Source organism: Hydractinia symbiolongicarpus, chromosome 5 (genome assembly GCF_029227915.1).
Source record: "Hydractinia symbiolongicarpus strain clone_291-10 chromosome 5, HSymV2.1, whole genome shotgun sequence".
Classification (NCBI taxonomy): Eukaryota; Metazoa; Cnidaria; class Hydrozoa; order Anthoathecata; family Hydractiniidae; genus Hydractinia; species Hydractinia symbiolongicarpus.
The window spans coordinates 18,373,207-18,393,729 of NC_079879.1; the positions used below are offsets into that span (position 1 = coordinate 18,373,207).

The following is a 20,523-nucleotide window of genomic DNA, read 5'->3' on the forward strand; positions in this document are numbered from 1 at the left end:
CTCTCTATCTCCTCAGCCGATTTTAAAGATTCCGCCTTCGCTGGCGGATACCAAAAGATATAGGAAGCCGGCTTTAACAATTTCCGCCACACTCATAAGGTCTTGTGAGGTTTCCGTTTTTCCTAGGTCCGTCTGTTGGAGATACAGAAGTGGGTACGCAGGTTCCTCGTGCTTGCTTTTGTTGCTTTTAACATGGTCATTCAAACCGCGATTTTAAGGAAAAAAGTGTGCGCATGCGCCAAAATTTTAGACTAGCAACTGATTGCAAATGAAAAAAAATTGTACAGCTATATATATGTTAAACGAAAAAGCTAACAATTTACACATTTTTAGACATTTCAGCCTAGACCAATCCCTAATCGTGAGATTTTTTACCACGAAAGTCAATCTGAATTATATAAAAATACTTTACAAATTAGGCTATTACAAGTATTTTTTTATTTCAATTCATAATCTGTATTTAACAAATATATTCTTATTTCAAACGCATCCAACAAAAAGTGGTAATTGAGTAAATCAGCCAGCTCTTCTGTTTCATCATTGTTCCATCTTTTTTTTAACCGCTTCTGTCAACAAATCTTCACATGCAAATCACGTTTGAATGACGCTTGAAATTGTGAATTGTTGGGTAAAAATTAGTTCAATGAAATCGTGGCAACATGTTTTGTATCATAGAACAATTTGGGACTGGTTCCCTAAAATGTGAAAAAACAGAAAGTACAATAAAAGCTACCCGAATCACCAAGAACCACCCAAAATCACAAAGACGCATGCGTGTCCGATCGTTTTCAATCTTTTATAATTCAAAAATTTAACGGACCAGCCATCAACGTTCAATGGACCCAGGGTACCAACCTCGTACAGCCGACTTCCCCAAAAACGAAAAGTTTCTTTTTCAAGTCTCAATTATAAAATGTAATTTTTTGTACGAAAAAGTTTCATAATTCCCAACTTCTTACTAAATATAAGGTCTTCTACCTAACAGGAGTCTTTCCCTTTAAAGTTTATGGAATACACGTTCGATATCGGTTTGAGACAAAAAATTTAAAGAACGCCTACTCTGCGAAAACGAAATCACATTCGAAAAGTACTATCCAACTGCAGAGCTAGTGCGGTATCAAAGTTGAAAACTAAGTCTATTCTCGCAACAAACCTGACTCAACTCAATCGTCATCAACTGCTAATTCTGATATCAATCAGATGATCCATCATCAAAAAAGCAAAGAAATCAAGAAATGCAAATTCTGTGCCCAGCAAACGGCAAAATATGCAATACCTGTAAAAGTAAAGGACACTTTTCTAAATAATGTCGAAAATCTAATCAAACTTATCTCAACGTAATAATAAACCAAAGAGATAATCGATCTCTCAACCAATAATACAATGGTTACGTATAAAATAGACACTGGTGCTTGTGTAAACGTTCTATCGATCTCTGTCTTTCAACGTCTCAGCAAAAAAGCAATGAGTGTGACATCCTACTCATATATTTTATATACATACCACACGAAAACCTGCTTGAAAAGTATCACTCTGAAATTATTCTTGAATTAATGTTGCATAGTCCTATTTTTATCTTTAATATATTATAAAAAACATTTACACCTGTGAAAAACATGTCAATTTCCTATGTGCTCATGCAAGTTTTTGAAATTTGATATCTTAAGAACTGCCCTAGATTTTTATATGCTTTTCGTTAAAGTTATGTGCAGGACTTTTGGGGTATGAGAGGCTTTATGTCGTACAGTTTTCCACTATGATGAAAGGCTCGTTGATAAACAAAGTAAAGTTGACATAAATTCTGTGTGCAAACAGTGGTGTTACCTGCACTTTTTACGGTATATGCAGCTTATTAGCACTCACATCACATAATTCTCTGGTTTCTGAAAGCTATGGCATGTCCACTTCTTAAGCTTGCTAAATTTAGTAATGTTTCAGAATTTGGGTATCAAAATATAATCTTACCGAAGCAGTCGACGACAATTTCTGCACATTAACAACAGAAGTACGATAGGTGTCTTTTATATATATATATATATTTATGTATTTATATCGTATTCACAGTATCAAATATATAGCTAGTTTAGCAATAAATCAATTTAATCAGCAAACTGCTTTTCACCAGCATGAAACTTTCTGGCTACCTAAATAAATTCCCTGGGTGGGAGGGAATTACCCTTTGTATATGTATTTCTATTAGTTTAAAACGCAATATAGCCTCGTTCTCAGAACTAAATGTGTCAAAACGAGAATTTAGGCTTTAGCCTAGATAAGTTTTAGGCGTCCAGGCTCTGGGCTGTCTCTATCTATCTATCTCTCTATCTTCCCAGGCGATTTTAAAGATTCCGCCCTCGCCGGCGGAAATCAACAAACATTTTAGTTTATATCTCTTTTTCCTTACGCGCATATGTGAGGTTGCGCTTATAAACAGGAATAAAATATTGGTAAGGATTGCGCTTGATTTCAGCATTTTACTATACAATTTTTTAGAATTTTAAAGATTCAGGATTGGCTAATAAAACCTAATTGTTAATTTTTTCTTCTATTTTATCATTTTACTATAATAACAAAAAAACATTGATAATATCAAAATTACATTCTTTATGAAATGAACATCTGCGTGCAAAACATGGTTAGGAAACAAAAGTGGAGAAAAAAAAATGTTGATTAATATTTTTTTGTATAAATCGTATATATAATGTCTTCCAACTGCATAGATGATTTTTCAACAGTTAAAAATGGCTTCTCTCTTGAGTTCTGCCATATTATTTTTGTTCACTCTCCAAGTTTGGGAGTGCAACGCTAATCATACAATAGTCTGGTGGGAAGTAAAGCCATATGCGTACACGGAGAAGGGCGAGATAAAGGGGATGTTTCCAGATATACTTAGTAACTTTTATAAATACTGCGGAAATAATATCATCTTCGCCGTTAACGATGTAAACAATCACCGAAACAATTATTCAAGGTTCCTGGATAATGTGAAGTTTAATCTCTCACATATCAACTCAAGTGATATGTTAATTTTTCCGATTTTAAAATCCAATGTTCAGCTGCAGCAAAAGAGATACATTGCCAAAACACTTTTCCACGCACCGGGGGTTTGCGTAGTAATGAGAAAACAATCGATCTCCATTCACAAAAAGTTGGTGGATGGCATAGTTAAAACTTTTCCCATGTTTATTGCTGGAGGTTGCATCACAATGTCAATTGGTATCTTTGTTTGGCTGCTTGTAAGTATTACCAATCTTGAGCCCAGGATTTTTTAATTCAATGGGCTTATTCCCGCATTCGAGCAAAGAATTGCGTAATTGCGCGAAATTTAATACAGAAATAAACCCAAAACTTTTTCTTCAAGAAACAAAACTTTCGCGAGAAGGCGTTTTAAACGGCAAAGTCTAACCGCCATTTATGTGGCGAGCCTCTTGTAGTTTATATGTGAAGCATATATATTTTTCCCTTTTAAACTTTGAATTTAAATAACTTTGATATGTTTATATGACGTGATGTCTTTATTTAGGAAAAACATTTTAACGCAGAATTTCAACGCAAGTTTCCAACGGGAATGTGGGATGGATTCTGGTGGGCAACAGTTACTATGACGACGTTAGGGTTAGTTCTCATATAAATGTTTAGGGTCTGTTCGGAAATTAAAAAAACTTGTTTATTGTACGTAATTCTATTTTCTACAGTTCAGTGGACTGTCGCCTTAAATAGTCATCAAAGTTTTTATTAGACCTTAAATAATTAACTACAATTAGCTCTGCTATCTAACGCGAATTAACGCTAGAAGGAAACCAAGCCTTAGCATTTGGAAATGACTTTTGTATCGTATATTGTCGTGTCTACATTGTTTTGGAGTTACCTAAAGTTTCCTTGTCAGGATATACATTTCAGTATAGAATTATACTGCTATTAACATGTGCCCTGTGTAAAAACTATATATTTCTACATAAAACCTATAAGAATATCCAGCTAAATACGACAAAATAACGGAAATCTTCATGCATCTATACTTTTTATTCAGTTACGGTGATATGGTTCCGCGTGGTTTTATAAGCCGAAATTTGACCGTTTTTCTACTGTTTTTTGGAATGGTCTTCATTGCTATTGTGACAGCTACCATTACCGATTCTCTCTCCGAATTTGATAATGCTAGTATCGTTAAGAAACAGGTACGTTTTCAATACATGTTTTAGTACTAATTGAAAATTTGAAAACAGGCTTGGATAAGCTTAGCAAACTTTCATTTACTGGCTCAATATTATGTTTACGATATGTTAAAATGTCAGTTAAACATAGGAGTATAGAATGAACCGAGCCTCAACATTATACTCAGCATATGCTTATTTTTTACGTAAATCTGAGCCTGAATGTGCTTGTAAGCTTTATTTGTCATTCATGGACTTGACCTACAGTACCCTCATTTACAAAATCATAGTCACAGTCATAGTCCTGTGACTATGGTTAGACTGAATTGATATTTGAAATTGACTATTTCTGGTGAGCCATTCGAAATTAAATGTTGTCTTTGGTTAAAATATGAAATTTGCGTAGCGTGTAGAACAAGGAAATCCTAAGTAGCTATTTTTATGTTTATAAATCCCTTTTTGTTTGTCTTTTTCTTTTCCTCTTTTTATGTAGTAAACTTTAAACACTTTTGCGTTAATCGTTCATTTATTATGGCCTTTTTTGTTGTTCCTTGATAGTAATGGGTCAGGTCAGAGTATAGAAAAATTTAGCCATAAAAAATACTTTTAATATTCTTAAAATAAATTTAAAGAAAAGTCACAAAAGAGGGAAAGCCTCCACTTTCTCGAATTAATTCATAATAATTTTTATTCATAATAAATTTCAAACATATTTCAGGTGGCCGTTCTAAGACACTCAGCAGAATACAGAATTGCAGAACAACACGACGCATATCCTATAGGTGAGTACCATATCTTACTATCGAAAAGAAGCACATGGATTATGTTGAGACGGCTCGGTTTCGTCTGTTGATGTTCCCCTGTTGTTTCCAATAGCGGGGAAAAGATTTTTATTGTGAATTCCGTACAAATAGAAATAAAGAAATTGATCAAATTTTAATTGCTAAAGTCATTCAGATGTTTACGCTGTTTTCCACTTCAAGAAAATTTTTTGCGAAACGGACAGGAACAGAATACTTCTAAAAGCTGATCTCCACTTGTTAAAGTAATTTCCAGATAAAAAAATCTTCTTGAGATATTTTCCACGAAAAATTTTAATCTCATAATAAAAATTTTAATCTCAAATCTAAATATGGCGGCAAAGTTAAAATGTATGTAATGTAAATAAATATGTTCGCTCCAAATAGACAATTATGATCTTATCGCTTATCTTACGAAAGAGACTTGCTCAACGAGAAAAAAGTAGAAGGTGTTTTTGGATAAGAAGACTCTTTGCAGAACGGAAAACTGAAGAAAAATCTTATTTGTTGATTAGAGACTTGAGGTTTTTTGACAGCAAGTGCCAGCAGCAGCTATTGTCTTTGTTGATATAAAAATCTTTCTAGCTACATTGATGTTAGCTGTGAAGAAGCAAGAAAAGCATCCTCTCTGTCTCTGTTATTTATTTCTTCTCCATCAGCAAAGTAGTTTATTTCAGCCGCCATCTTGAATGCAATGCTTTTTACAATTTCCTGCAATGTTTATACATGTGGTGTATTACTCTCATTTTTATTGGCTGGAAAAAATTATTTTCCAGGAGAATTCTAAAATTCCGTCCAATCCATTAAAAAAAAACGGATAATGGTGTATACTTCTTCTAATGCGCATGCCCATGTTGTCCGGGAACTGGAAAATAGAACTGAGGGCGGAAACTACAGGTAGCAAATTAGTTAGCCAATTAGATTATTTTTATTCATATTTCGTGAAAATTGCACATGTTTACTTTCTGTGTTAGATGTGCGCAATAATCGACAATTAGTACTTTGTAAAAAAACTCCAATTGTTAACATTGGAAAATCGCGGGCTTTTCTTGTGATAAAAACAAATCACGAATAAAATAAAACCGGTCAATTACAACCTGGTCTATTTCAAAATTGGACCGGATTGATATTTGAAATTGACTATTTCTGAATAAATAACACGTTGATCACTAAAGCGTTTTGTAACTAACTAGTAATGCTACAATACAACTAAATAAATAAAGAATAAATAAATTTACACATTGTATTCTAAAAAAATAGTTATATAAAACTGTAACTGGATATTTTCAATCGATTTATTAAATTCGAAAAATTTAATCGTTTTTTATGCTTTTTTATTGATGCAGCTTGCTAGCTTCATCAAAAAAAGCTCGATACGGCCAACCAGAACCAGCAAGGCGAACAGCAAATTATAAGCACTTGGCCACGAAATGTTCTGGCCACACGAAGAATACACCATGATCCGTGAGGAACAGATTATTTACAATCTGTGTTCAGATTGTTCTTTATTTGGCAGAGAAACAACTAAGAACTAAGAACAACAACAAACAACTGAGCAGCGTCCGGGCTCTGCGCTGTGTCTATCTATTATATTTCATCAGGCGATTTTAGAGATTTCGCCCGAGTAGCGGCGATGGAAGTCAATAAAAAATATTCATAGGGCCTTGTTACATGCACACTTTCGCCCCGGGGTAAAACAAACCCCATGCTTGGTCAGGTTGTACTTAGTAGTTACATGCGTTTGCTGAGGTGAAATTTCGCCCCGGGGTGATATCCCTTTCTTTAGCATAGGGGCGAGATTTTACCCCGGGGGAAGGAATTTTTCTATCGCTTATGTGCTTATATATTTTACTATTTGTTGAAGAAGTTGTTGTGCGGCTCGCGTGTTTCACGCAAGTGATTTTATGAAAAATTTACTTTCACCCCGAGGTGAACTTATTCCTTTTTCACCCCGGTTGAGTTGACCATGTAATTCAAATGTTTTTTCACCCCTCTTGCATTTAACCATACCCATAGACAACTTTTCAAGAACAAGTGGATATGAACTCGACTTGTTATTTTCGCGTGAATTAAGACGTGCTGTTAATTTTTGACTTTAATGACTTACACGAAAGTCGAGCTTATGGCGGGTCAAAATTTTATGAGCAATTGTGACATAAGCAACATCTTTAGTCGTCCTAGATATCATATTGACACCTTACGAATATTCAATATCCATAATTTACACTCTGTGTAAGCCATAACCTTGCTTTTAAATCAAGTTCTGTTGCCCCTTTTAAGGGTACAAACGAAAATTTGCGAACTGTTTTTTGAGGATTTGGCTCAACTCTGCAAAAATAAGTTTAAAAAGGTAAAAACAAATTAAAAAGTCAGTCATCCGCAAAAAAACATTTTTATTTCAATTTTCAATTTTTTCATTTCTTGGAACTTCGATTTTTTGTAAGAGCTAAACTATCGAGTTCTTCGATCCTTTCGTGCTTTTGTTTTAACTAAAATTAATTTCAGCATCCGCGAAAATAAATTCCGCAAATTTTGGGAAAACGTAGTCATCCGCATAAACATATTCTGAAGAATAAAGCATTTGGAACCTCTCATCCACAAATATATTTCTCAAAATTTTCTTCCGCAAATCATTTTTTCCTTTAGAATATGAAACATTCGAAGAGATTTTAGATTCAGTACGTCAACAAAGAATAAGCGCTGCTCTTATTAATACGCATGTGTGTAGTTGGATGCAGGATGAAATCAGAAAAGAAGATGTTGACATCTTGACTCGCCTTAGTATTGTGCATGAAATTAAAAATCCATTTCCCGTGTGGTACTTCAGAAGAAATGTAGGGAAGCCGGGTGACGCCGAAAGAAATAAAAAATGTTATGACGAGCACAAAGTGGAGATTGTCGACGAAGTGGCCAGATTTTATTATAATCACACAAAAGTAAGCCTTCGTATTTTGTTAGAATGTAATTCTCTCGGCGGTACCAGTTTTCGCAGAAAAGGCCGTGAAGAAGGTGGAGTATATTTTTTAAAGTTAAATTTGAGTATTGCTGTGCGATAACTACTACTTATATAACTATTTTGTCGGGTGTTGAAACAGACGTGTAAATAATATGTTTTATCTCGTTAGCAAGAAAAATATCTCCAACGTGATTGGACAAGAGGATGTATGTCTCATCATACAAGTTGACCCGCTTTTTCTTTCATAAGAATATCGGGATGGGATTTTATAATGGAGAAATAATAATAAGTAAGTAAGTAAGTAAATAAGTAAGTAAGTAACAGGAAGTTTTAACGTCCTTGGGGATTCCATCCTAACGGTTGGCTCTTCCCCCCCTCCGACTGTAACTATGTTACATTACCGCCAGAGATACGTATAGCATTGATCTAACTTGCTTGCCTGCCGAGTGGGAACTCGAACCTGAAACCTTATGAAAACAAGTCGAATGCGTTACCACTACACCATCTCCGCGATAATAATAAACACCCTAATTAGTATTTTGGTTTTGTTTATCTCTTTCTGCTAATCTTTCAAAATCGAAGGTCTAGGATTCCTTTCAAACTACAAAGGATATATTTTTGTAATTAATCAACAAGATGGCGACTCTTCCAGCAAAACGTCGGCACAGTGAAAAGTCTATGAAAACAAAATACGAGGCACTCCAGCAATTTGAGAAAGGAGTTTCTTCAAAAGAAGAAGCTGCACAATTTGAAGTTCCTAGAAAAGAAAAAAATAATAAAGTAAAAATCATGGAATCATTTCAAAGTGGTTTGCAAGGAAATAAAAGAATAGAAACATACGAAGCATTGAATAGAGCTTTAATGTTTAGTTTGAAATGAGTAGAGCATGTGCTAATAAATGAATGAACGACATTGTTGGATAAAGCTAATGTTGGATGTTACGATACGCTTTTAAGGGCATCCAACATTCATCTAACATTCATCCAACATTTGTCCAACAATTCATTTTTGATGTTGGATGGAATGTTGGAATCGTTTGCCCCGGCCTTTAGGAATGCTATGGAGATTTTAGAAAAGTTTAGTTTGCTTTCTCGATTTGGCGAGCAAATGATGAGACCGTTGAATATGCTTGATCATTTTGTCGATAAGGAGGAACAACACTGCAAAAAGCAAACCACTATTCATGACTTTTTTGCAAAATAAGAAAACGTCTGAAGTAATATAGGAGATATAATTCTCAAGATATAGAGATGGATGTATCTATGAAGTCTATTTACTACCACCAACCCTGATTTTTGGACAAAATTTCACAAAAATTTATGAACTTCCCCTATTTCGCACTCTCCCTAATTCGAACTTTTTTTTCGGTCCCCTGCGAGTTCGAATTACAGAGAGTCTACTGACCCGTTGTTGAACACTCTGTGGAGCGCTTAATAACAGCTGTGACCTGTGCCACACGATCAGGTGGAGCGCTTTAGTACAGGTATGCAGTATGTCGTAAAATCAAGTGAAGCGCATACACCATCATAGTGATGCGACTGTGCTCATACACCATTATAGTGTTGCGACTGTAACATATTTTAAAAAAAATAACTTTGCCGCAACAATAGAGCGGAATACGTTTGTATAAAAGTTAAAAAATTAATCGTGGCACCGGGCTAAGCCCTTAGTACAGTTAAACCATGTTGCACAGACACATAGGGATAATACGCTTTGGTAAAAAAACTTTCTCGCACACTGTTCAAATAAAAACACAAGACACAGTACGTTACTATAACACAGGGCTGAGTGGTTAGTCTAGGTAAACAGTGCTGCACATCCGTACAGCACTTAGGCGTAACAGCCTTTAAAAAAAAACAGTCTGTTGTTAACACTGGACTAAGCGCTCAGTACAGTTAAACAGAGTTGAACAGGCGTATAAAAAAACTTCATTGCAACTTCAGTTTAAATAAAAACATAGGGAACAGCCTGTCCTTACCCGTCCAGCTAAAACAATAGCTCGGCCATTTTATTTGCAGAAGTTTTTGGGAAAATAATAAAAGATGTAGCTACCTAGCTATAACTGCATTTAGAATAAGAATTATTGCTTAAGAATATTGTTGTAGCCAAACTTCATTTTTATACTCTCACTTTTTAGCCAGAATTGGAGCTAGCTAATTGGCTACAGCCTCAACATAAAAAAGTAAATGTTGAGTGGGATAAAAAGCTCTTATACCATAAAAAATAGCATTAAAAGTAGGACTCTAGCTATTAAAAATTTTAAAAAATCTTCGTTCCTAACCAAAAATTTGGTGCGTTTAAGAACTGTACGTGGCTAATAAAATGTGACAGTATATTTCTTAAGATGTAAAAACATACATTAAACAAATAAAAATAAAAAGCTTTTAGAACACAAAAAGGTTAAACAGACTTACAAACAAACCTAGCACTGACCACGACCTCTTTCAAAACCAAAATTGGTTTTGTCGTTATGTTCCTTCGTTTGCATGTCCAGGCCGCGAAAATCTTGGATTGGTTTTTCAAAGAATCAGGCGTTTTGATTGGTATAGTACGTGCGAGCGGTCAAAACAAAGTCAGTAAACTGTCAGTAAAACTGTCCTATTTGTTTTCTGTGGCTCTTGAGCGGAATCGGCGATTGAGGTCACGGGAGTGATTATTAATAAAAATGGCGTATTAAAATAATGCATTCATTTTGTTCACTTAATTTACTTTTCTTAATTATGGTAATAAATTAAAGTAATTAAATTAATTAAAAAATAAAATAATTTCTTGAATTTATTTTAATCAATTATAAAGTTTTTGACTAAAACCCCCCTGGTTTTCAAAAATCGCGGAAAGATTAAAGGAATATCAATAACCCTTTTGAATAGACAGACAGACGACGGCTATTATTATAGAGACTAGTCGTTAACCCGTGGAAATATCCACGGGGTCGCCCGTCCTTTATATATCGCATTTCGTGTTTTAGTAACAGGACGCGTCTTTCGCGGACAGACAGACACACAACCGCTATTATTAAAGAGATGATTTGTTTCATTGAAACTTTTTAATTATACCCGCCTTTGATTAAAATTTACAACAAACTTTTTGAAACGAAATTCACAATTTATTTCGCATTTCTTTTCATTTTGGAATCATCTTTTGAGATTATTCGCACTTATGATAACTTAGTTATTGCACGGAAAATAAGCAGACAAAAATATCAGAACTCAGTAAATACAAGCCATATTGTAGTCTGTACCGTGCGATAACTAGTACTAATTGAAAGAACGCTCTATCACGCAAATGCCATAGAAATATTTAACATTACAAAGATAAGATTTTTAAGACTCGTTTTAACTTATTGTGCTAGGATCAAATCTGAACTAATCCGACCCGACCCTTGTCCTATCATAAGTCGTAACCAGGCTCAAAATTCGTTGCATAATATTTTATATTCCCATCTACCGCATTTGAAGAGCGTTCTTTCGATTAAATTCGGTATTTCTTAGTGTTACGCCCGTGAAGTTTTATGGCAATGAAAATTTTATATATGTTTATTTTTAGATTGATACAGTGTATTCACCGTCATTGTCAGAAAGTTTCGACTTCCAAACAGGATATCTATTCCACTTCGTCATTACTTTATCAGCATTTATTGTATTAGCCACGATTGATCGCATCATCGAGCTTCTTCTCCGCAGAAGGCGACAAAACTCTCTACGATATGACATAAACGCGATGGAGAGTGTGCCGAAGGAGGACATTATTATGAAATTGCATGTTGAAAACGAACTCCTAAAAATAAATAAAAATTTTGAAGAGCTGAAGCAAATGGTGAATGATTTAAGAAAAGAAAAAATGGTCTCGCAGTAAAAAACGCTGAAACATTTTTACCAAAACATAACGAGGAACTAGCACATGGTGCTTATCGCGTGACTCTTCTATTATAAATAAATATATTTTGATAGAGTTATCGTTGTTAAAACTTGTAAGTCAGAAATGATAGATGACTTGCCAATAATTAAAATAGTTTACAATACTTTCCCGGGTTTTCACTGAGCGCTATACTTTGCGTATGTACCTTAAATTAGGTAATTTTGGCGTCAAAGAAAGCATTTTGCGAAGAATATTATTTTGCGATGATATATTATCACGAATTGACCCTTAAACGCTTTTTCGCGGCGAATAATTTCGTAAAAGTACTACCGTAATTTTGTAATTTTGTGCGGCCTTGAATTGGTGGGGATAGCTATTTTAGCGAATTTTGAATAATTTTTTGTCCTCTGAATAATAATTTCAATTATTTAGTGCGGCTAAGGTCAAAATTTTCCCTAATTATGTTGCAGATTAACTACAACATAAATTTACGATGTAAAAGGATCGTCTTCATCAACATCAAATTCATCTTCAAGATGCTTGAAAGCATTTTCCATGCATCTTTAATAAAAGGATTCATTTCAAACTTTATCTTGTCTGTCATCAAAAGACCATTTTACCATCTTGGTGTCGAGTGAGTTGGTGTTATAAGCTTCCTCTACCTAATCAACCATGTCTTGGCGACTAAGTGGGATCTAATCATGCTTTTCAATCATTTATGCCACATACGCAACCAAGCATTTTCTCAAAATAGCCTTAAACGGCCAGACATAGGTTGGCACTTTGAAGTGCAATCAGCAGGAATCATTAGGATATCTGATTTGTACTCCACCAAGACGATACTCGATGGACCTTAAACAGGGTGGATTAGAGCTGCCTGCTGAGTTTACATTTCAAACTTTGAACGAAAACCTTTTTTCCAAAATGCAAGATAAAACATTGGCTGAGATTGATAACTTTGTTAATTTAGTGCAGTAATGATCAAATTTTCCTCTAATTTTTTGTGCGGGCTTGAGTTTATTGAGTTAATTTATCTCCATTTTTATTACTGCAGCATGCGAAAATAATTTTTTTTCGGCTGCACTAAATTAGAAAAATTACGGTAGTATCACTTTGCAATTTTTTTTATCTTTAAACTTACTTCTTCAGATAAGGTAGATTTTGAATATGCTAATATCAGAAAATGGAATCAACTAACGGACGTTATCGATTTACTTTCACTTTTCTTTTAACAACAACTGAAGAATCGACCTTCTCTCCTTGTGCGCCAGACTTAGATTTATTCGTCGCAAATTATAGGGAAGGCTGCGAATTTTCGAAATCTAGGTATATAGATGGATAGAAACAGCCAAGAGCCTAAATGCGTTGGGATTGTCCATTTACTTTTAAAATTTGTTGTTTGTTTTGAAAAACCAATAGGAATTATTTGTTTGTTTTTATTTTTAACTAATAGAAATATGATCTTTACACCGCTTGCTCAAAGGAGAGGCGAACAAAAAACTTTTTTGTGGCAGCCACAAAATAAATTTTAGGCGAGGTAGCAAAAATTAAGGAACATCTAAATCCCAAAATCTAATAAAATAACTACTATAACGACACACAAATAACTATGTTTCATAAATAAATATTCATATTCCTTCCTAGCAACATTTTTACAAAGTTTTTATGGCTGTGTGGGTAAAAAAGAAGCAAGTTTGAGATGTACTTACCAATAAACATTAAAAATAAGACCTTTAACTCAAGAGAATCAAGAATATTTTACATACAATCGTAAAGCCAGCATTTTATAACCTTCGTTAATACTTCTTGGAACTTTATAAACATCTTTCACAGCCAATAATAATATTCTTTTCGTAATTTGGTTCGCTTTTTCACAACATACATCCAACTTCGAACGATGAAGTTTGTTGTGATGAGATGGCGCCAAATTTGATAAATACACAGACCGGAAACTTTCAACAACAAATCGAACGTGCAATATGGCGGTTTCAGCTTTGTTTACAAATCTTTATTTTCTTTATCTTTACTCATGAATTAGTTTACTAAGTTCAGTATTAAAAATAAAAATATTTTCGTCGCGCTATTCAACTAATATCATATTTGCTATTTTAATCTTTAACTTGTGTATTATTTTTAAAAAACCACCAGTAACCACTAATAACCACCAGTTTGGCAAATGTGTAAAAATACTGAACCATTAAATGAATGATTCAGCATAATAAAAGTAAAAACTGGTATTTTGTTATAAACTTCTAATGAAGAGATTTTCTGGGTATAATGTGAGTATAATAACGTGTTGTTGTACTGCACAGTTTTAACTCACAAATTCACCTTTTTTAAAGAAGCAGCTTTAAATTATTACCCCTTAATATAAAAACAGCAAATCTTTCAGCAAACCCATTTTTTACCTGATTTGATGCTAACTAAATATTACAAAAACTAAACAATTGTCAAGATTTTTTGGGATTCTCCAGACCAAAGGATCTGGTCTTTGAAATTATCTCAGGCATCACGAATTTTCAATCAGCAGCAGTGCCACGGCTGTTCGCCTCTCCTTTAAACAAAGGTTCTTCAGGTTACCAGAAAGTCCTTGAGCTGGCCGAACTTGAACGTCTTTGACCAAAACTTTCACTTCAAAACACTCCACAGTCTAATGAAGTGCAAATCCTGTAGTTTGATCCAAGACATATATTTTGTAAGAATTTCTGTACTTTTATAGCTAGTTTAGTCAGGTAAACTAGCTAATGTAGGCTACATTTCTCGCATGGTAGATAACAATAGCTTTGTTATTAAAACTAGCTAGGAGAAAATTTGTACCTAATAGTTATCTTAATTCTTTGTGCAATTTGTGATTAACTGCAAAACCGAAAGTTCTTAAATCTGTGTGGTGAGGAATCTGGAACTGTTCATAAAAGGCTAGCTAGCATGCTATAGCTATATATACATTATTTGAATTTTAAAATTGTTTACTCCCCAAATGCTTTATAAAAAAGAAATTGTGAGACTTTTCACACTACAATACTTGTACATATGGTACATATGGTTGATCAGTTCCATTGTATATTGAATAGTAATAATCCTAATAATTAAGATTCTAATTTTGAATTTTCGGTATATTAAATGATCCATCTTTATTTCTTCGTTTAAAAGGTCTATACTTTAATTTTCAGGATTTTCTGTTATTTAAAACCCTGGTTTGCCTATGTATGTTGCTAATGGCAGAAATCTTTAGGTGCCAAGGCTTTTTGTTATATCTCAATTTCACGTTTCTTTGTCTAACAAGATTTGACTGCAATGTCTTAAGGGTTAAAAATTGTGGTTAAATTTGAATTAAATTAGTTAGTGGCTACTTATATTTCATCATAAGTCCTAAAATACAGCTAGGGGTTTTAACATAGAAACTATGCAAAAACATGGTCATAACAAAATTGTTGACATTGAATAATATAGATATCATTATGTCATGAACAAGTGAGTTTATTCTAGGCTACGTTTGGACAGCTACAGCTGTCATCGACGAGCAATGATCGTAGTCATCTTGGCTATTTATTAGTTAAGATAATAATTAGAGGGTCGAAATCAACCAATCAAGAAGCAACAGATTGGTTAAAATCCTTGTTATGCAAACAAAAAACAAACACAGGTATATATTTTATATCGCATTTTTGCTCTATTTTTACTTAAGCTATGTACTGGTATTATCTTTTTTTTTTTTGCTTGATGAAGTTATATTTGATTGAAAAATGTTGACCATCCGGTTCTCACTGTCTAATTTCAGTGAAAAGGGAGCTTCCAAATTTTTGCTCTATTTTTTACATGTATACGTCTGTCTGTCACGTAAAACGGTAACTACACGAAGACAACAGAATGCGGTTAATATAGGCCGGGTAAACCTGTACATTTTTCCACGGGACACCGACTACTTTAAGGGCAGAAATTTTCGCGATTTTGCCCCCTTTTCGCGAAAATTTCTGCTCGGTAAGAAATTTAACCTAAAATTCGCGAAAGTTATTTTCGCAAAAAATCAACTTTTTCTAAAAATCGCAAAAGTTTTTTCCAAGTTTTAAAAGCCGAAAACTCTTAAATAACAAGGGCTCCGAAGACAAGGGTAGAAATAATAGAATCACAACGAAAATAATAATCAATCCGAAAAATGGCTCTAAAACTCTAACTCTAAAAATGGCTCCAAAGCCCGACTCAGTGTGGGGAATCAACTAAAAATCGAAAAACGGAAGGGTTTGAATATCTTCTATATCTACAGTAGTATTGTTATTTCATTGGAAAGATATTCGATTTAAAATCAATTTTTTTTTCATTGAAATTCATCCACGAAAGTTTTTGTTTCCTTAAATGAAGATATTGGAAAATTCACGAAAGTTTTTCAGAAATAGAACTCGCGAAAATTTCTGCCCGCGAAAATTTCTGCCCCTAAAGTAGTAATTACTTTGCACGATAATGGAGGATCTGCGAAATTCGCCTACTAAACTATTATGTTCAAGAAATAATAAATCTAATAATGCGAGTCAAAAATTACAAAAAAACAAGGAATTTCTGAAGTAGATATTTTTTACAACCACATAACTTCTACCCTTTTTTTCAATGTTATTAATACTTCATTCAAATATCAGGTCAGTTTCGAATTGTATTTATGAAATATAAAAACAATGATTCCCAGTTTCGCAATTTCTTCCGCCTTAGCTGAAGATTAAAAAAATACATGCATCTGACACCAACAAAACCCAGTATAAATAGGATAAGGGTATCAGTATCTCGAAATAAAAAAAAACAGCAGTTGAAAAAATTTTTGAAACAATTATGTTAAAAGCATACACGTATGCACAAAATGATAAAAAAAAAATGAATCATTTTTTGAATTTATATTATGGACTATAAATTTTTGATTGACCTGCCTATGTCAAGGAACAATGTAATATTCACTATTCATAATATGCAAGAGATATTGTGGTTATTTTGAGTTTAAAGATTTAAAACAGTCATAAAAAAGAAAAGATATATATGTAACATAGCTACATTAAAACTTCAGTAACGCACAAAAATGTATTATAGGAAAAGATTTATATAGTGGAAGCGAAGATGAAAATTTGTATCGTTTTATTTTGTGCACTTTGGTGTGTGGGTGCCACACGAGTTCCCTTTCTTTGGTGGGAGGTTAAGCCGTATGTTTTTCTGGAGAATGGAATCGAGAAAGGAATACTAGTTGATCTGATGAGAAAATACAACTATTATTGTACACATAATGAATTCTCGTACGACTTTAGGATTAAAGAGAATAACTTTACGTCAAATTATTCAGGCTTGTTGAAACTCGCCATGTTGAACTTTTCTCAACTTCACCCCCCTTTAAGAAATTTAAGTTTAACAATGAAATCACAAGTAACAATATTTCCAATTCTTGCACGGCATGTAAATGTCACAGAACAAGGGTTTGTCACTAAAGCCTGGATCCATTCCCCCGGTGCTTCTGTGATAGTGCGACGTGGAATGATATCATTGTATCGAAAAACATATCTTGGGGTCGAAAAATCGTTACCACTGTTAGTACAATGTGGACTTATTGTATTCATACTTGGTATTATAATGTGGTTTTGGGTAACTCCTTATTTTTTCATTTATATTCCCCTTTTTTACATTTTTTGATTGTTTTCTCCGTCTCGTCATAGGAAAAGCATTTCAATCCATCTTTCGCACGTTCGTTTCCAATTGGAATGTCTGATGGAATATGGTGGGCTATCATCACTCTTTCAACCGTAGGGTTCGTATACTACACATTACTCGAATGTGTATTGCGTGATCAATTTGTTCGTTGAGATATTTCTTCGACATTGCGTCATTTAAAAAGTCTTTATTACGTTATAGATTTATATATTACATAAAAATATGTAATATTCTTTGTATTTTCAATTAAAATATCTTAGAGACAAACCAATCTATCTGCGACTAAGACAATAATAAGAAATAATAATTTTGTTATTCAAGGATCAAAGTATAGAATATTCTGATAACCAGAATGTCATATCGCGATACTGCTACTATTCATGGTAACTTTGTTTACTGTAGCTACGGTGATTTGGTTCCTATGACAACACTGGCACGCCTGTGCACTTTCTTTTGGATATTCTTTGGACTATCAATAAGCGCCATAATTACAGCTACCGTGACAGATACATTGACAAGCGCTGAATTTTCCAATATTAACGGGAGAATGGTAAGGAAGTTTATGAAACGGGGTTTAGTAGTATTATTGTTCTGTTATACTTATTGGATAAAATACTATTTTAACCAATATAGCTAGCATTTTAACGCAACCTTCTCCCGAAGGTTTATGCAATTAAGAGTGTTCGGTAAAGTCTGCAGCACCGTGTGTTCTGCGGATTACACCGAACAATCCCTCACATATAAAGCCACGTAGTCGTGTGAATGTTTTAGTCTTCGTTTTGATTACTAGAGTACATATCTCTTATTTTCTGTAAGCAGTATTTATCCTTCACAAATACGAAATAAGAACGCCCCATCAACGTGTTTCAATATCTATTTAGGTGGCAGTTCTCGCTCACTCCTCCGAAGAAAGCATAGCCTTGCAGTATAACGCGAAACCAAAATGTAAGTAACTGAGTCTATTATAAACAACATAATCGATGAAATTTTGCAAATCTTTTGTTGCTCTAATGTAGGCTATAACACTTATGCTGATGTGTTGTCGGCAGTGCGGAGAGAGGATGTCGATGCAGCATTAATTAATTCCGATATTGTTAGCTGGATGCAAGATGAAATCCGATTTGGAATATCGGGAAAAGAGAAGCCGTTGCATGTAGTGTACCAAATCAAGCAAGAAATTCCAATATGGGCAATTCAGATTAATCCATCCTTGTTCAGTACTTACCAGTATGAAAAGATATGCTATAACAATCATTCCAAAGAAATAGTGGATGACACGTTAAAATCATATTATAAACATACGAAGGTATCTGCATTTTCTATGTAAATGTCAACCCATCTCAAATTTACACTTTAAAGAATTTTCCTGTGAATCTTTTTTTTTTTACATTTTATATGCTTTTGTGTGCAGGAAAAAACAGTTGCGCGCTAAATAATCGCTAAGTCTGCAACTTTATTTTTCCAAAGTAAAGCAAGAATGGCGCCAATGTGGAGCGAGTGACGTGTAATTGTCCCACACGGTTAGTCATAAATTATTAATGGGCGTTATACTCTTGTATATATTTTGCGTGTTACATGCTTTTTATATTAACAAATAAAATTTTAACTGAGGCGCAAAGTTGCTTAATAATTTATCAGCTGCTAAAGAAAGCTCTGTGTGGCGCAATGTTTTTTTTTGTTTTTTTGCATTTCCTTGCAGTTGTTTGTATGTTTTGTTTGTTTTTATTAATTCTGTTTTTCACAGGGTAACTTTTATAACAACCCGTTAAACTTTCTTAAAGCGAAAATTAAAACGCGCTTAAAGTGTCTGCAGAAGGGTGTTTTAAGCGTAAATGTTTTCCTTTTCTTTTTTTTTTATGATTTTGGACATCAACAGCTATAACTCTATAGTTTGCATAAAAGAAACGCACTTATAATTCTTCTGCATAGCTTTGACAAAAATAATACGCACTAACTACGTTTCACTATTCGTGACTCCTTTTAATAAGTTATCTTGAGAAATTTATACAATTTGTTTAGGTTGATACAATGCATCCACCTCTGTTGGGCGAAATATTTACATTCGATAGTTTTGGACTTTATCTTGTGTTGCTTACCATCACGCTCATTGGGGTAGCTGCTTTGGATGATCTCATTTGTTTTACATATCGTCAATCTCATCGTTTGAAAACACAAATTAAGCAACCGCCTAACGAAGAAGAAACAGAACGTTTTAAGCTACATATAAACAGTGAACTGGCGCGGTTAAACGAAAATTTCGAAGAGTTGAAATTATTCGCAGAAGGCCTGTGTAAATATATGGACAAACCTGAGAATTCAGAGCAAGTTTTGCCACGTTAACAAGTTAACTTCACAGCTAAGAAAAGCTCTTATTTACAAAATGCTGTCTAACCACCACAATCTCGTTTTCACACCATACAGAAAAAGACCCCGGAAACGAGATGGGCAATGTTATGAATGTTATCTTGGTTTCAAGTCCTAGTAAACTTCTGGATGTGCTTATCTGTCTGTTTCAGTGTAACCAAGACCCAATAAGTTGTCTTATATTTCTCGTTTTTTTCTATATGAGCTAACCAAATAAATTGTAAATTTAACAGTATACCATGTAACTAAAGCACAGAAATAAGTAGCCTCGTATTTTTATCAGATAAAAATGACATGCGTCTGTATAAACAAACTGATAATTATTGTTTTCAGAGTACCCGAGGGCAATAAGTGAATTTTTATGAAGATGAGGGAATTAAAGATTGCGCATTCTTTAAATAGCTATGGTATTACTTAAATTCTACTTCTGAAGTTAGTTTTATGTTGAATTTACAGAGAAATTTCAACAAGTCCAAAAAAAGGTTAAGTGCGAAATAAAGGATTTCGAATATTCGGCCTTGTTTAAACATTGCGGAGTTCAAATTCACGAATACGAAGCAAATAAATTTCATTTCTTCCGCATTTATTTCAGGATTGATATAAAGAACACTCGGGACAAATAAGTGATTCGAAAAAAGAATTTTCGTTGGATGTTTATTGATTATGAATTAAGTTAGAGCGACACGAGAAACTTTTTCATGCGCGTGCAATGCAACAT

At 33.8% G+C, this 20,523-nt stretch overlaps 2 protein-coding genes and 1 long non-coding RNA gene across 3 annotated transcripts; 2 read left to right on the top strand and 1 right to left on the bottom strand.

Moving 5' to 3' along the window:
* Window positions 1–279: 279 nt before the first annotated feature.
* LOC130645080 (uncharacterized) lies at window positions 280–2,369 on the bottom strand. Its single transcript, XR_008982679.1, has 2 exons — window positions 1,966–2,369; window positions 280–695 (listed from the first exon to the last, which is right to left on the bottom strand). It is a non-coding gene; the product is annotated as an uncharacterized LOC130645080 (long non-coding RNA).
* A 228-nt stretch (window positions 2,370–2,597) lies between these two features.
* On the top strand, window positions 2,598–11,928 carry LOC130645082 (uncharacterized). Its single transcript, XM_057450939.1, has 6 exons — window positions 2,598–3,233; window positions 3,521–3,612; window positions 4,028–4,175; window positions 4,870–4,933; window positions 7,598–7,887; window positions 11,454–11,928. Exons 1-6 carry the CDS (start codon window positions 2,718–2,720, stop codon window positions 11,760–11,762), a joined length of 1,419 nt encoding a protein of 472 aa, XP_057306922.1. The 5' UTR covers window positions 2,598–2,717; the 3' UTR covers window positions 11,763–11,928.
* A 4,709-nt stretch (window positions 11,929–16,637) lies between these two features.
* On the top strand, window positions 16,638–20,118 carry LOC130645083 (uncharacterized). The gene is made up of 6 exons (XM_057450940.1): window positions 16,638–17,375; window positions 17,447–17,538; window positions 17,844–17,991; window positions 18,323–18,386; window positions 18,458–18,747; window positions 19,461–20,118. The coding sequence occupies exons 1-6, from the start codon at window positions 16,860–16,862 to the stop codon at window positions 19,779–19,781; spliced, it is 1,431 nt and encodes a 476-aa protein (XP_057306923.1). The 5' UTR covers window positions 16,638–16,859; the 3' UTR covers window positions 19,782–20,118.
* Window positions 20,119–20,523: the final 405 nt, after the last annotated feature.

Coding starts and splice junctions, on each gene's coding strand:
- LOC130645082 (XM_057450939.1), top strand. CDS start 2,718: ATGATTTTTCAACAGTTAAAAATGGCTTCTCTCTTGAGTTCTGCCATA. Junction 3,234..3,520: donor GTATCTTTGTTTGGCTGCTT/GTAAGTATTACC, acceptor GTCTTTATTTAG/GAAAAACATTTTAACGCAGA. Junction 4,176..4,869: donor CTAGTATCGTTAAGAAACAG/GTACGTTTTCAA, acceptor AACATATTTCAG/GTGGCCGTTCTAAGACACTC.
- LOC130645083 (XM_057450940.1), top strand. CDS start 16,860: ATGAAAATTTGTATCGTTTTATTTTGTGCACTTTGGTGTGTGGGTGCC. Junction 17,376..17,446: donor GTATTATAATGTGGTTTTGG/GTAACTCCTTAT, acceptor GTCTCGTCATAG/GAAAAGCATTTCAATCCATC. Junction 18,748..19,460: donor CATATTATAAACATACGAAG/GTATCTGCATTT, acceptor CAATTTGTTTAG/GTTGATACAATGCATCCACC.